Here is a 15,965-nt window from a genome sequence, read left to right as displayed (position 1 = left end):
ATATAAGTTAGTTGGCTCAAACCTCTCCCAATACACATTTTTTGGAAGGCTTTGATAAGTATCCCTGTAAACTTATTAAATATAATAGATATCCAATCCAAACTTTACATATCAAATATATCCTAATTTTGAGAATTAGTTAAATTTTATTCGGGCAAGTATTATTGAACCATGAACCAATATTAAAAGCATCACTAAATCACACAATGTATACTCATAACAATCAATCAAATCAAAGCTGGAATTATACGACAAGTCCGTAAGAAACTAATTTTGATAAGTATCCCTGTAAACTTATTAAATATAATAGATATCCAATCCAAACTTTACATATCAAATATATCCTAATTTTGAGAATTAGTTAAATTTTATTCGGGCAAGTATTATTGAACCATGAACCAATATTAAAAGCATCACTAAATCACACAATGTATACTCATAACAATCAATCAAATCAAAGCTGGAATTATACGACAAGTCCGTAAGAAACTTCCATTATAATGATTTGCCTGGATTGGTGAAATTTCTTAAATAATATATCCAAATAAAAAAATATACAGTTGCATGATATCTAAGAAATTTATAGGGCGACGTATGTATGAAATCCTCATTTTTTCTAAACGCTTTTGTAATACAGTGTTTAAGTTTTAGAAATCAAGGAGTTCGTTCATTCGCCTAACTAGACGGGAGACGCCCACAAGAGAACTTCAGAAGTCCGGCCTTTATATCGCCCCGCACCCTCGCCAGACTCCCTCACAATGGAAATCTTCTCTATCGTTGAAATCGAACTCGATTGCTCTCACTGATCTAGGTGCACATTCGAATGTTCACCTATAAAATTTGTTGCAACTATAAACCCTAGATTCCATTCATATTTCACATCATTCTGAATCTGTTGTTGGTAAGTACACTTTTTTGGCTGTTAAGAGAGTTTGTCAGTTACAAGTATTCAGGGCTTGAATCTCTTTGAATAGGTTTAATTTGATGATTAATGTTTGGCAAGTAGTCATTTTACCAGAAAACTAAAGTGAGAATTAGTTAATATCTTTGTCGAAAGTTATGATTTTACTATCGAAAAGTAGGATGATTCTCTTGTGCGTCAACATTAGGCTTGCACTATTACACAAACTAGAAAAGCACATTGATTCTATCTTGTATCTCTGACTTTCGTTATCCCATTACAGCCAGATTCGTTTTAACCAAATAAACAAAGACGTATATTTTATAAAGATAAACATAGAAGATCCTAAAAATAGAAAATATCTATTTTTTTTTTAAAATAAAGATTAACCTTGTGAATGCTCTCAACTCTAGTAAAAGATGATATAAAATTTTCCTGTTTCAAAAGTAACCAAATAACTCACATTGCATCAGCATCAGCATCAGCATCAGCATCAGCATCAGCATCAGCATCAGCATCAGCATCCTATTAGAAGTATATGGATAACTTCTTATCTATCATATCCTGCACAATGTTACACTGCTCCAACAATCTGCTTAGACTCCTCTCATTCACATTCACCTTCTCTCTTCTTCTTCTTCTTCTTCTTCTTCTTCTTCTTCTTCATAATCAACCGCCATTTCAACTTCTTCAACTTCAACCGGAGCCTCCGCTTCCAAATCCTTGTAATCCCATTCCAACCTGGGCCTTATCATAACTTGCATCATTTCATCTAGCGACGGTGATTTCAGATTACACGATTCATCTTCAAAACTTTGTAAAGAATCGTCATGTCGGTCCAACACATACGCAGTTGCATTAGATAGACCGATCAGCTGCCAGTTGAATATCCGCCGAAAGATTACTGTCCACTTTGGAACCAGGTAGTAGGTCGAACCGTGCAGCTCAAGCCTCACGCAAGTTTGTATCAACGTAGACGCTTCTCTTTGGGCCATGTGTGACCCGATTAAAGGACTCAAGTACGTCACCAACAGGTGCTCGAGTTGCACTTTCTGGTTGTGGATATCAGACCCGGTCAAAGAGCACCAAGAGTTGTTATTTGGTAACTTACAGTTATTCAAAGCTTGAACGAGAGGCTCAATTCTTGAAGCCGAGCTCCATCCGACACTAGGCAGATAAGATTCCAAAATCTGGTAATCGAGTAACAAGACCTCAGGGCAGGGCCAGCTGGCAGGGTTTGACTTCACAGCATCACAAATCTCTTTAACGGATTCATCTACAGCTTTGTTGATGGCTGAAATGCATTCTTTTGGGCTGGTTTTATGAGGATTAAAGTGTAAGCGGTCCATAACTAATTCGCTTGTTTTAACATAGTGAACAACGGGTTGTACCGGGCTCTCACTTGCAAGCCAATCCAGTGCCTTTTTTAAACTCTCGTCACTGTCGATTGGGAGAACAGAAACCGAGCAGATTTTTGATTTATCAATTCGATTGAGCCCTAAATTTTCAACTATAGTTGACGGGCTGCAACCGCTTAAGACCAACAGCGGCAACCGCGACGCATGAGGAATTAAAGATATAATATTATGAAGGCGAATCTTTTGCGATTCCCATGAGAACAAGTCAGATGCTAAGAACATGACCGCACTTGCACCCAAAACTGCTTCTTCAACAAGATCATCATCAGCTTGTATGTTTCTAATCACCGAAAAATAACAAGTCAAATCACTAGATGATTTCCATATTGTGACACCTGGCAAAGAAGCCACTATCTCCTCATCATTGTTACTGATATTTTCAGGCATAAGCTTATACAGCAACCATGAAGCCCGATCCAAAGAAGAAAATAACAATTTCCAGCAAATGCAATTAGGATACTTGTTACGTTTACCGAGCGTAGCGGCTACCGCATTAGAAACATTAAGTCTAGACCGCAATTGTAGTTGTTTCTCGTATCTCTCATGCATTACACGGTCAAAGTCAAAGTCACCCGCAACTTCTAATTGCTTCACGAACAAAAAAGATCGAATGAAAACATGGTAAGATGAAATGAAAGTGAAAAAACAAGTGCACCTCTTTGCATTGGTGCACTGGAGGGCCCAGTGAAAGGGAACTTAATGCAGCAGTTGCTGCCAGTTGTTTTTTGTCACGCAAATCTTTTTTTATAAAAGCACGACGTCTCCATAGCCTACATCAAAATAATATATTTAAAGATGCATCACATGAAAATATCTTTTAAATCAACGGTACAAAGTACAAACTAGTACCTTAATATTAGCTTAAGTTTTGCCTCTGCAACTTGTACATCTACGGATGTATCAATTTCATTTTCATTTTCATTTCCCGCTTGTTGAATCATGTTTTCAGGTTCGAGTTCCGCCACTTCTAGGATAACTGGATCTTCTTCAACAGGCTGTACATCTGGCAATGTTTCTTCTACATATACATTCTTCGCAAACATGTTTAACTGGTTATGCTTTTCAAGAGAGTTCCTAAACGGTTTATCAAAACTTGGTTTTGTGAAACTTGTAGACACAGATTTGGGAGATTTAAACGAACTACTAGTTTTGAAAATATCCCGTGGTGAGGAACTTGAAAGTTTCATGCCGTCAACTACTGCTGGAATGGAAAACACTGGTCGCAGTCGTGTGTCGATTTTGACGAATGATTCTTGTTGCATATCATTTGAAAAAATTGGAGTTTGGCTATCAACGGCCTTTGCAAAAAATGGAATCTTTTCTTTATGAGAAACGGGTGATTCTAGTTGCATATGGTCAACCGGGAAAACTTTCGGAGGCAAAGATTCCATTAAACGAGTGGGAGAAGATAAAACGTCCGCCACAATAGTTGTGGATCTCTTTAGATGAACAAGTTTTGAGCACTTTAAATGGTATTCAGTGTCTCCGTTTAGAAATTGTCCTTCCTTCACCATATATGGCTCGTCAAATTCCTTTATAGAGAATCCGTGATATTCCAAAAGGTCTTCCATGTTTTCCTCCTGAATTTAAGTAAATACAAAAACTATAAAACAATGATTACAAATGGTTAACGAAACTAAATTAGTGAAAGAAAAATTACCTCCATTCCAAGCCATTTGGCGACTTGGATAACGGGAATTCCTTGGTTATTCTGCAGGCCACTGTGTAGAGCAGCAAGTGCTTGAGTTCGTAACTGGAGAAATAAAGTTCATAAATGGGTCAACATGGGTGGCAATTCTGAAAAAAAAAACAAAACAGCTTTTGGTTTGGCTAGCAAAACCCGTTTTGTTAACAGTTTAATAAATGGGTTAACCCGAATACAAGTTTAAATGTGGGTTAATCTGTCAACCCATTTAAAGGTTTTTTTTTAAGTTTATATTTCGATTTTGAAGATGAAAAATGTTATTTTAAAGCTAAATGTTTTGATTTATAAATTTCCTCTAGCTATTAACTTCTACAAGTGAAATTAATTTTTCCTACTGAACTCTTTCATTAACTGTTCACTTTCAACAGATTTATTTAACTAGTTAATTAATTTCTCATTTTCTAATCATTTTCATTCACTTCTTCTAATATCGAGCAAAATATATATATCAAAGTTTGTAATTAGAGATGAGAAGTAAAGAAATAAAAAAAATAAATTAAACCACACCAATTACAAAAGGTTTCATTTGACTCAGAAGTAACTGAATGTTTGAATTACTACGATGTCACTGGTTGTAACTCATATTACCAAATAAACATTGAACGGATCAACACAAAAGACGACCGGAACATGACACAAATTAAATTGGATTCGTCATGACACGACGCAAATAACTATATGGGTTGGGTTATGGTTGAAAAATCCCAACACGCGAACCCGCCAACCCATCACGATTGACACCACTAGATAACATCACATGTTTATGAAACAGTTGGGTCAACATCATCACAAGTAGAAAAAAACAGAACGGTCGTGTTTAACCAATTTAATATAATAGGTCAACCCATTTACGCACTTCAATCTGGCAACCCGTTTAACCCATTCACTATAGCACGCCAACCTGTTAACACGATGACATTAATTACAACCCGATTACTACCCAGTACCCACCCACCTATTTACAACCAACCCGTATGACTCGTTTAGATAAATGGGTTACACGTGTCATGTTTGGTTCATCAATTCAACATTTCAACCCACCAACAAGACATGATTGCACCCCTTAACTACTTATGAATGGGTCGATTTGGGTTATTTTTAAGACAAACGTCCTAAACTACTTTATTCAAAAATTCAGATCTAAACCTGTTTCAACGTGTTACCTACAAGCCCATATATATAAAAAATAAATAAATAAAAGAAGACTAGACCTTGCCAAAGTGAGCATGCATTAAGCATGCTTGAAGATAGCTAGCCTTTCTAACCAGACGAAAGAATGCTATAAAATTCCCGGTTCTGCATGATCTGAAACAACACAAGAAAATATAATGAGCCGTGCTAAAAGAACATACATGTTAACAATCTAATGGATTATACAAACCTAGCTACATTACGAGCAAACAGAACTTGTTCAGCTTGTCGTATCCCAGGTGTCATCTTGGCAAGATCGAGTGAGAGTTCTGAAGGTTCAACCTACAATGACTTCCACGTGTCAAAATACCATTGGCTACATAAACTACGTAGCATAAACATGTTTGCAGATGACTTACTTTATAGCCTGGATGTTTGTCCAATTTGAGAAGTGCATAATAACCTCTAAATTCTCTTTCTGTGGGCACCTCTATTCCATTCTTCCTGTGGTCATCATACAACTGGAATAACTCAACAGATGTTTTGTTCATCTGTTCTATGTTAAGATGCGCATCAAATCCCTCTGAAAAACCTTCTCCTTTCGTGTATTCACATAATTCATGCATCGCAATAATATGAAGCCGTATCTGACATCCAGAAACAGCAAATAAGTTATTGACAAACGGAAATCCAATCATGATCTAAATTCATCAAAAGCATAATGTAAAAAGTAATAACTAAGCTCACAATACAATACAATACAATACGTAGAGGTGGCCATACATATACCTTTTGTACGGATTAGGTTCATCAAAAACAACTTTCTCCAAAATTTTCATTTTCTTATAAAATGGTTTAGAAGGTTATATGCATGAATCACTTTTAATTCATTCAACACATTTTGACCTGTTCCCTTTTTAAGCTTTCCATTTTCTTTTTTTATTTTATTTTACATGCTTGACCCATTATAACAAAAATATTAGCCTGCATTGGCCAATTCATAAGTAAATATGTTGTATTTGCCACATATATATGGGTTGATTTATTCTACAAAAAATCACAAAAATGAGAAAGATGAGAAGAATTTGTGGCCTCAAAAAAAATAAATAAATCATAACTCAAAATATAAATCAAAATGAAAAAAGTTTAAAAAAAAAAAACTAAACTAAAATGTTTGCCCCATCATCCTTGTTCAAATAAAAAAAAAGATGATTGCGTCTTTCTATTTATCATTGTGTTTTTTGTTTATTTTCGTCATTAAGTCTTTTTTTCCTTGACATTGTATCTTTTTTCCTAGATGTTGTGTTATATTACTCAACATTGTGTTATATTTTTCTCGGTATTGTGTTATATTTTGCAATCTATTGTGTCTTTTTTATTTATCATTGTGTTTTTTTTCCGTCGTGTCTTTTTTTAATGAACAAGGACGACAGGGAAACATTTAAATTAATTTTTTCATTTTTAATTTATATTCGAGTTATGGTTTTTTTTTCTATTTTTCTTGAACTTTTTGAGGGGTTTTTTTTAAGGTCACAAATCCTTCTCACCATTCTCATTTTTGTGACCCTTTGTATTATAGCCTAACCCTACATATTATAGCACCGGGGTATGGATACATTGTACAGTATATGTTTCAAATTTCAATGGTTCAAAATAGTTAAAAGCACCGCGTCTAACAACAATAATATTGTAAAAGAATGTGTTGTTTAAATTGATTTATTCAAAAGATTAAAGGACGAGAACAAACCATCTGCTCAAGCATAGGTATAGCTCCAAGATTAAAGATATGCTGCATCCTGAGGTCCATCCTAATGGCCCTCATCCTGTCCCACAGGAAGTTGTATAAACCAAGAAATCTATCATCATACGGTTGATCCAGCAAGTTCAGAAGATAATCCATTGTCTTCTGCAAGATTTCCATCGGTCGTATAAGTGCAGCTTCCCTCTCAGCAGTTCTAGTGTACTGAAAATTGCACCGAAACTTTGTTACTCGTTAAACAATATATAGAAACAGAACTCATTAAAGAAGGAAGTGTGGAATTTTTTTTAACCTCAAATGACAAACAAAAATATTAGCAAAACAAGTTGAAAGAAAAGTGTATTTAATGTAAACCTCTAAATGATGCTTATTCATAGATTAAGATCATACCTACTGGGCTACTGTAATAATATTATATTTCTAGTCATAGTTAACGCATTGATGATTTAAAAGAAAGCGTAGAAGAGCAACAAAATGTTTGTGGGTCCACCGCCCGATGTTAAAAGCAAGCCCAACATGCTAACCTTTTTAACTGCAAGATATTCAGTTGTGTGGTTCCTATCCCCATCCAAACGTTCATATTGATCGAGATCTCCTTTCCTCTCTCGTTCTGCTCTTTCTTGCTCTGAAACCGTAATCAGCAAATAATAAGTGCAAGGTTGTTAAAGATCATTCATATTAAACGGCTTTCAATACACTTAAAAGTCTGGAACTACAAAGATATGGTGACTAACAAAAGTCATGCCCTCTCAAAAAAAACATAAATATATAAGTGACTGGAAAACTACAAAGATATGGTGTTTCAGTCTTTCAGAAAAAAAAAAGAAACTATACATGTAAACATACTAAAACTCGAAACAGAAGGCATTAACTATTTGTTTGATTAAACTTGGAGACTTTTTTATCAGTCGATAATATGTTTATATTAGGTATAAAAAGTTTTAAAAGTAAACACCAAACATTTATTTTTTATCAATCGATAATAAGTACCTCAATTAGATAATCAAATAGAGCAAAAAGTCAAATAAATAAGAAGTCTAAAGATATTTTTAGGTTCAGTTAGCTAAACTAATAAAAGAACAATTTAAATCAAAATTTAGGTGAAATATAGAGCCTGCTTCATAATTTGTGTTATTCTTAATCTGTGTTTGAAATAAAAAGGGATAGACGTAAACCTTTTACACTAAAACAAAAGGGCTTTTCTAACACAAAAAAGCTGTTGAAAAGAGGATCATTTAAAAATTCAACATGAGCTGGTTTTGAACACTGAATGATAGGTGTAACCAAAAAATATATATAATTAACAAATAGAAAGTATTCTTCACTCTCCACTCCAGTCTCCACAAAGAAGGCAGACTATAACTGCATAGAAGGAAGGAGAACAGAGACAACCTGTGCCCTTTGTTTTTAAAAGCACGAGATGCACCGAGGCAATAGTATCCCCGATTCCCCGGTGCCAAGGAGAGAGGAGAAGACGCACACATCACGTACACAATATGTGTGTGTGTGTGTGTATACTGTAAATGGTTTACGTCTATCCCTTTTTATTTAGCATTTTTATATTATGAAGAGCTTCTATCATCACACGCAAAATTAGATATAACATATATAAATAACCTCTTATGTATAACCTAAAAAGCTATATGTACCCTCGTCACCTTACACCGTCGGATGAGCTGCCCTTACTAAGAATGTAAGCAACACTGCTTCTTGCGTATTATTTAATTTTATTCCATATAACTGACAGTCAAATAACTTAATGTTGGTTGATACAAATCTCAACCATACATTCACAACCTCTGGCTGGTCAACTCACTCATAGTTTAGATGCTCATAATACCAAAATATTGACATGGCCCATGGTAGAGCTCAGACTGATGCAAGATGCAGCAATTTCTGTTAGTTTTAACAAACTCAAATACAGAATATTATTATCCCAGCAAGTGTCTCCAATAATGTGGCAACTTGTATAGTATTATATTAGTTTTCATCTAGTATAAATATGTAATGAATGTTATAGTTCGAAGTGTGTAATACAAGTCTATTTCTCCCAATTCTCTGTTCTAATCTATGGTTATAATATGTTCTCATATCCATTTACATGGTATCAGAGCCAAAACCATCTGAATCAATCTGTTCTTAACCAGCCATCTAGTATTCAAGATAAAACATAAATCTTGTTTTCAAGTCACTGGCTCATCTCACCTTCACCTACCTCCGAATTGCAGTCCCTAAAAATGTCACTGCGGAAAAACAATCCACAAGACATAGACCAAGAAAAAGATAAAACTCTAACCCTATTTATTCTAATAAATATTCAAGCTTCTCCATTATTTTAGCCCTTCTTGATTCCTTGACTTGATTCTCCTCTAATTAAGCCCTAGCTGTGGGTAACAGATGGGTTGACCCGACCCAGTGGATACTTATAAACATGTGATATATTTACATGAATAGAACTTAACATGCAGTTCCATATATCCATTTTTCCTTATGCCATTATCAACATTGTGTATTTAAATGCATAGCTATTTGTGCTCTACTAAAAGACTAGATGAAAAGAAACCATTAACGGTTTCCTTGAGTGAGCGGTTAACTAGACCGCCTATGTGGCACTTTCACCAAGCCTTAAATATATGTGTCCCCTATATCCAAACAGAGGCGTCTTTATGTCGTAAAACTGAAATTACTATTTGTTATTCGGAAGGAGAAAAGTATGATCCTAACTAGAATTTTCATTACTCATAAGAAAGTATATCAGGCATGCAAGATGTGCCAATTAGTTGAGCTTCAAAAACTAAAGCCATGTGTTTAATGTTTATACAGTTAGCCTCAGCTAGAAGACACGAAAACATACCTGGACACATATCTGGGCAATATCCAATAATAACTGTTGATGAAACTTGATCTTCACCATCAGCTTGTAAGTTGCTATTACGTAAATGCCCTGCTGTTGTATCCGACACTTCAGCCATGAACTTTCTTTTATCCACACCCAAAACATCAGCCTGCTGTGGCTTTTGGTTTCTACTGACAGCTTCATATGGCTCAGGTTGACTAAGTTCATCTCTAAAACGAGCCAACCGCTTCGCTTTCGCTTGCAATTCTCTGCAGTTGATTATCCAGGAACGATAAGAAATCTCAACGAATCAGTTTATTCTAATACAGGACCTATTTAATAGCATCATACCTTTCGGCATCATCATCATCATCGTGTACAGAGTTGTGCCCCCGCGACCCTGGATCAGTTGATAAAGGTGACCGAGTCCGTTTTGGACTAGACAGTTCACTTGGATCGGGTTCAGGTTTATCAAGATCAGCATACGGTGGAGTCCAAACACGACTACCGGGCCTCGTACTTAATCTGGGAGGGGATGCAGAAGGCCTACACACAAAACAGGAACAAAAACTTTCAAGAGATGCTTATATCGTCCACCAGATGAATATATAAAAAAAGAAAGGTGAGTCAAGCTGATATATACAATACTAAAAGGGTGACCTATTGCGTTTTGGAAGCGGAAATTGGGTTGAATTAGTTTCTTCAGGTTTATCATACGGTGGATTCCAGACACGACTACTTCCGAGCCTCGTGCTTAATCTGGGAGGAGATACAGAGGGCCTAGACAACACAACAAACCAGAAGAGATTATTATTATTATTATTATTATTAATATTATGTTGTAAAACAACAGGCACTGCATGATAATAACAGTCTGATATATGGAGTATTGAAAGACCCTAAATTACATATTTCAAGTAATATAATATCTACCTTCTGGCATCAGCATGTACAGAGGTGTTCCCTCTGAACTCGGGTGACCTGGTCCGTTTTGGAACATGGTATAGTTCACTTGGATCGGTTACAGGCATAGTCACATGGATCGAGAATCTGGTTATGCAAATGAAAATTAGGTCAATTGGATGAGAATGAATCAAGTGGAATGAGTTCTTACCTCGATTACCCAAATCCGACTAATTTAATTGAACCAATTTCTTGCTAGGGTTGTGATGAACTAAGGAGAAGGAGATGTGTACAACGAGCTTGGAAATTGGGGGTAATAAATTTTGAAACTCGAAATTTGTAATAAAGAAAAAATATGGACATTTTTAATGAGACCGAGGGGTTCACTGTCTAGATGAAATGTTTCGGTTGTCTCTGGGGATTGGGGAATATGAGAAATCGGCGGAGCATTTGTTTATTTCATGCGGGTTCACACAGACGGTTTGAAGGATAATTTTGAATTGGTGTAAAAAGTTATCAAATATTATATAAAAAGAAAACAATGAACGGACACAATTAATATAAATGTTAATTAAATAACTAATTATATAAATTTTTTTGAAGGGTGATTATAAATGTGACATTTATATACATTTGAATAATGAATACGATCCACCCAACTATGTTATAATCAAATCGACAAAATGTTTTCACTCATAACTTATGAATAACTAGGACGAATATAATAAAATATTAAAAATTTGAAGATAAAATTAAACTAGGAGTGAATATATGTATGACATCTAAGCCTTCAACATTTTCTTTAGGTAGTAGAGAATTAGTGTTCATGTGTATATGTAACAACTTGTGGCAATGACACAAACTCTCAAATAACAAATATAATTATTAATAGGTAATATCTATAATATATATAAATAAAACGTTTAAAAGCTCTATGGTTGCTTCCTATTTTTTTAAGGCAGCAGATTACCTTATTTGTAAATGAAGATTACTCATGCATTTGACCCGAATTCACGGGTATTAGTCTCACCAAACCCAGATAACCTTAAACGAGTTATAACATCTCATTAAATTAAAAATTAATCTCACCTAACATTTTATATGAAAATTCCTATAAAATAAGGATATGCTAAAAATTAATATCCTATTTTTAAAAAAATATATTTATAATTAAAAAACAATTTTGTAGTAAAAAAGGTAGACGGGTCATGGGTCTCACCAAAACCAGATAGCTTTTAAAACTGGTTATAACAACTCATTATATATGAAACTCTTTCATCATCAAATCTTAATTACATTATTAACTCCTTTACAATAAATAAAATTAAAAAAATCAAAAAAATATAAATATTAGAATGAATAATGTAAAACAACCTTGTAATACGGGGGATATAAAAAATAATATATGATTTCTTTAAAAAAAAGATATATATTATTTATAATTAAAAAACAATTTCATAGTAAAAAAAAATAAGCGGGTTATGTGTCTCACCAAACTCAAATAGCTTTTAAATCGGATTACAACTTCTCATTTATCTGTGAAACTCTTTCATCATCAAATACTAAGTATATTATTAACTTCTGTACAATAAATAAAATTAAAATCCAATAAATATATAAATACTATAAACGAATAATGTAAAATCAGCCCGTAATACGGAGGATAAAAGCTAGTATATTATATAAGACAAAATAGTGTATTAATTTTTGGATTATATAGGCCGTAATATCATTTCAATGCTAGTAGTAGATCCTAAATATAGGCGTCAAGAAATATGCAGCCGAATATTGACAATTGTTTCCTGGCATTGAATTCATCCATTTGGCAAATCCTAACTTTGAAATATCTACCATTTGAGTCTGCCAAACAGTCACAAATGCACTTCTGGGATCGTTTAATTTGATGGTGGTTAGACCTTGGTTAGTAATCACCTTGCGACTGAAACATTCTTGCGGATTGAAATTACCATCCCAAACTTAGCGACCAAATGCAACTTATTTTGTGACTAAAGCTTTACTGACCAAGATTGCAACTGCGACCGAACTTTTTTTTTTACATGAGTCACGATCTAATCTATTTACGATCAATAAGATTTTTTTTAACGGTCAACGAACGCATTATATTAAAAGAACAAGTACAAAGAGAGGCGGAATAGCAAGGAGCTAGCCCGCACACCAACTGTCTGACACCACCATAACAACGCACCTAATTACACTTTCAATCTACACCAATTCTCCATGACAAATGAGACCCTCCGATCTATTTTTAACCCAAAGATAACTAGGACTTTTAATATCGCTCACAACACTTTTCAGCGTCACCGTCGAACCATTAAACATCATATCGTTGCGCGCTCTCCAAAAATAGCACAACGAGACAAGACAAGCCGCATGAAAGTACTTCGCCTTTCTCCTAGGGAATTTTGAACACTTATGTAGCTTAGGGATATCCCGAATGCTAAAACGCAAAGATATGAGGGGCTTTGCATCAAAGAGAAATTACTACATATTCTTATATATAGTTAGGGGTGTTTGGGGAAGCTTTTTAAATTGTTTTTTTGCTTATTTGCTTTTTGAAAAACAAAGGCAACTTTTGGAAAGCTACATTTTGAAGCTTTTGGAAATGTTTTATCAAACACCTTTTGCTTTTCAACAAACAAAAAGTAAATAAACAAGTTTTAGAAGCTCACCCAAACACCCCCTTAGTACCAAAACGACCAATTAGAATATATGTTTTGAGTAAGTATGCTTTGTAATTATCAGCATTAAATCCAGATATACTTCAAACACAAAACTAAACCAAATCAAACCAAACCAAACCAATCTATTTGTGCTGGTGTTTCCATGCATTTTTAACCAAAAAAATATCCAGATATACTTCACTATTTAACTTAAACATTCATCTAGTCCATTTTTTCTAGGATAAGCATCTAAATATTGGAAAAAAAAAATTTATGTCTATTGAAGCATGTATATGTAAAGACCTCTATTTAGAAAATCCTGACTCTTGGATAATTAAGATACACAACTCTACGCTTAATTTTAAACACATATTTTTCAACTCGATCGTGACACGCGTTTTTGAAATTCAAATAGACTTTCGGTTAATTCATCTAGTTGCAATAAGTTCTAGGTAGTCTATATATAACACATTGTAATACTCAAAAACAACATATCAGACATGGACTCCCTTCAGGTTCTTCTTGTGTCACTTCTCCTCCTATCTTTCATCTACCTTCTTCCAAAAATCGTCAAAAGCAAATCAAAAACTAGTCGTCCACCCGGCCCTTGGGGACTACCCTTCATTGGAAACATGCACCAGATCGATAACTCAAGCCTCCATACCTCCCTATGGAACCTCTCCAAATCCTATGGTCCAATTCTATCTCTCAACATAGGTTTTATCCCAGCCATCATTGTTTCTTCGGCCAGTCTAGCAAAAGAAATCTTAAAAACCCAAGATCTTACCTTTTGTAGTAGGCCTTTACTTCATGGCATAAAAACGATCGGTTACAATGGCCGTGATGTGGCTTTATCACCATATAATAAGAATTGGAAGGAGATGAGAAAAGTTTTTAGTGTTTATCTTTTTAGCCCAAAAAGGATACAATCTTCTAGGTACATTCGTGAAGACGAGGTCTCATGCGCCATGAAGAAGATACACGAATTGGCACTTTTGTCTAAACATGTAAACTTGAGTGTAATCTCCCACATTGTGATGAGTACTATTGTAACGAGAGTCGGTTTTGGCAAGAGGTATGAAGATGGAGAGGAAAGTAAGAAGATTCTTCGACTACTTCATGAACTCCAGGCAACGATAACGAACTACTTCCTTTCGGATCTTTGGCCTGGTTCAATATTTGCTCGTTTGATAGATAGGATGATGAGCAAATTTTATCGGCTAGAGAAGTGCTTCAAAGGTTTAGATTCATTTTACCAAGAACTAATTGATGAACACCTCCACCCTCAAACCCCCAAGTCTAATGAGGAAGACCAAGACCTAATTGACATTTTGATTCAACTCAAGAAAGATAAAGTCTTGGATCCCTTTGAGCTAACTAATGATCACATAAAGGCCATTCTTACAGTAATTACTAAATGCTATCTTTATGAAATATATGAATATCAATTGACATTATTTTCCTTTAACCACAGTATATTGGTATTACCATGTTTTTTTTTCTCATATCATTCATTTTAATTATCTAATTGTATCCTTTGTTCTTTTAGGATATACTGGTAGCCGGAACTGATAATAGCGCGGCTACATTGGTTTGGGCGATGACATCACTAATGAAAAACCCTAAAGAAATGAAGAAAGTACAAGAAGAGGTGAGAAATGCGGTTGGAAACAAGGGTAAAGTAGACGAGGATGATCTTTCGAAGCTCACCTACGTGAAGGCGGTGGTAAAAGAGGTCTTGCGATTATACCCCGCGGCTCCACTTCTCATACCTCGAGAAACAAATGAAGATACAATTATACATGGCTACAATATCAAGAAGAAAACCATAGTTTATGTGAACGCGCTAGCCATTGGAAGAGACCCCGGATCATGGGAGAATCCTGAGGAATTTTTACCCAAGAGGTTTTTGAATAGTGATATTGGCTTTAAAGGGAGTGATTTTGAGTTGATCCCGTTTGGGGCCGTTAGGAGAATTTGTCCCGGAATATCAATGGGAGTTCTTGAAGTGGAGCTTATGCTTGCTAATCTTGTTTACTTGTTTGATTGGGGGTTGCCAGATGGTATTAAGAAGGAAGACATAGATTTGGAGGTTATGCCTGGGTTAACCATGACCAACAAGGAAGACTTGTGTCTTTTAGCCAAAGTTTACTCAGGAAAGACTACAACATAATTGATTGAGATTGTGCATGGTGCATCCTAACATTATTAAAGATATAAAAACATACTTGTGTTTCTTTAAGGCTTTTGATGAAAGCAATATGTCACTAGTTTTCTTTTTCCTATATATGTTGCAAAATAATTTGTGAGAGCATTATATATTATTGTCAAGTAAATTACACATCACATGGGAACACTAATATTTTTGAATTGATGATTAAATATGTCTCTTAGGACTAATATTATTAAAGGCATATAGATTAAGGAAATTTAGTTAGAGACACCTAGAAGGTAACATCCTCATGCACAAACCACAAATAAAGAGCTAAAATGACAATCTATCCAATTAATAAACCACACCAAGAAACATCACACATCACTAGAACAAACATCAGAACCAAAGTAGATTATATAAAATATTCATAATAAGTATTTACAAGCTAGAAAAATTAAATCGAAATAGGTTGAAAA

General features: G+C 34.7%; 1 protein-coding gene and 1 pseudogene across 2 annotated transcripts; one reads left to right on the top strand and one right to left on the bottom strand.

Annotated features, from left to right (window-relative positions):
- Nucleotides 1-1,429: 1,429 nt before the first annotated feature.
- Nucleotides 1,430-10,391, bottom strand: LOC143556698 (SAC3 family protein B-like; annotated as a pseudogene). The gene is made up of 11 exons (XR_013139420.1): nt 10,102-10,391; nt 9,769-10,019; nt 7,439-7,539; nt 6,903-7,118; nt 5,575-5,802; nt 5,406-5,497; nt 5,236-5,329; nt 3,980-4,072; nt 3,169-3,899; nt 2,975-3,089; nt 1,430-2,907 (listed from the first exon to the last, which is right to left on the bottom strand). The product of XR_013139420.1 is annotated as an SAC3 family protein B-like (transcript).
- Nucleotides 10,392-13,800: 3,409 nt separating this feature from the next.
- Nucleotides 13,801-15,575, top strand: LOC143556679 (5-OH-xanthotoxin synthase-like). Its single transcript, XM_077045944.1, has 2 exons — nt 13,801-14,740; nt 14,884-15,575. Exons 1-2 carry the CDS (start codon nt 13,835-13,837, stop codon nt 15,505-15,507), a joined length of 1,530 nt encoding a protein of 509 aa, XP_076902059.1. The 5' UTR covers nt 13,801-13,834; the 3' UTR covers nt 15,508-15,575.
- The last annotated feature ends 390 nt before the right edge of the window (nt 15,576-15,965 follow it).

The sequence above is a fragment of the Bidens hawaiensis genome, unplaced genomic scaffold (genome assembly GCF_021521415.1).
Source record: "Bidens hawaiensis isolate Kalapana, Puna unplaced genomic scaffold, B.hawaiensis_p1.1 tig00018669_1, whole genome shotgun sequence".
Lineage (NCBI taxonomy): Eukaryota > Viridiplantae > Streptophyta > Magnoliopsida > Asterales > Asteraceae > Bidens > Bidens hawaiensis.
Note: the sequence above shows the minus strand (reverse complement) of the source record. Positions and strands in the feature narration are given on the sequence as shown.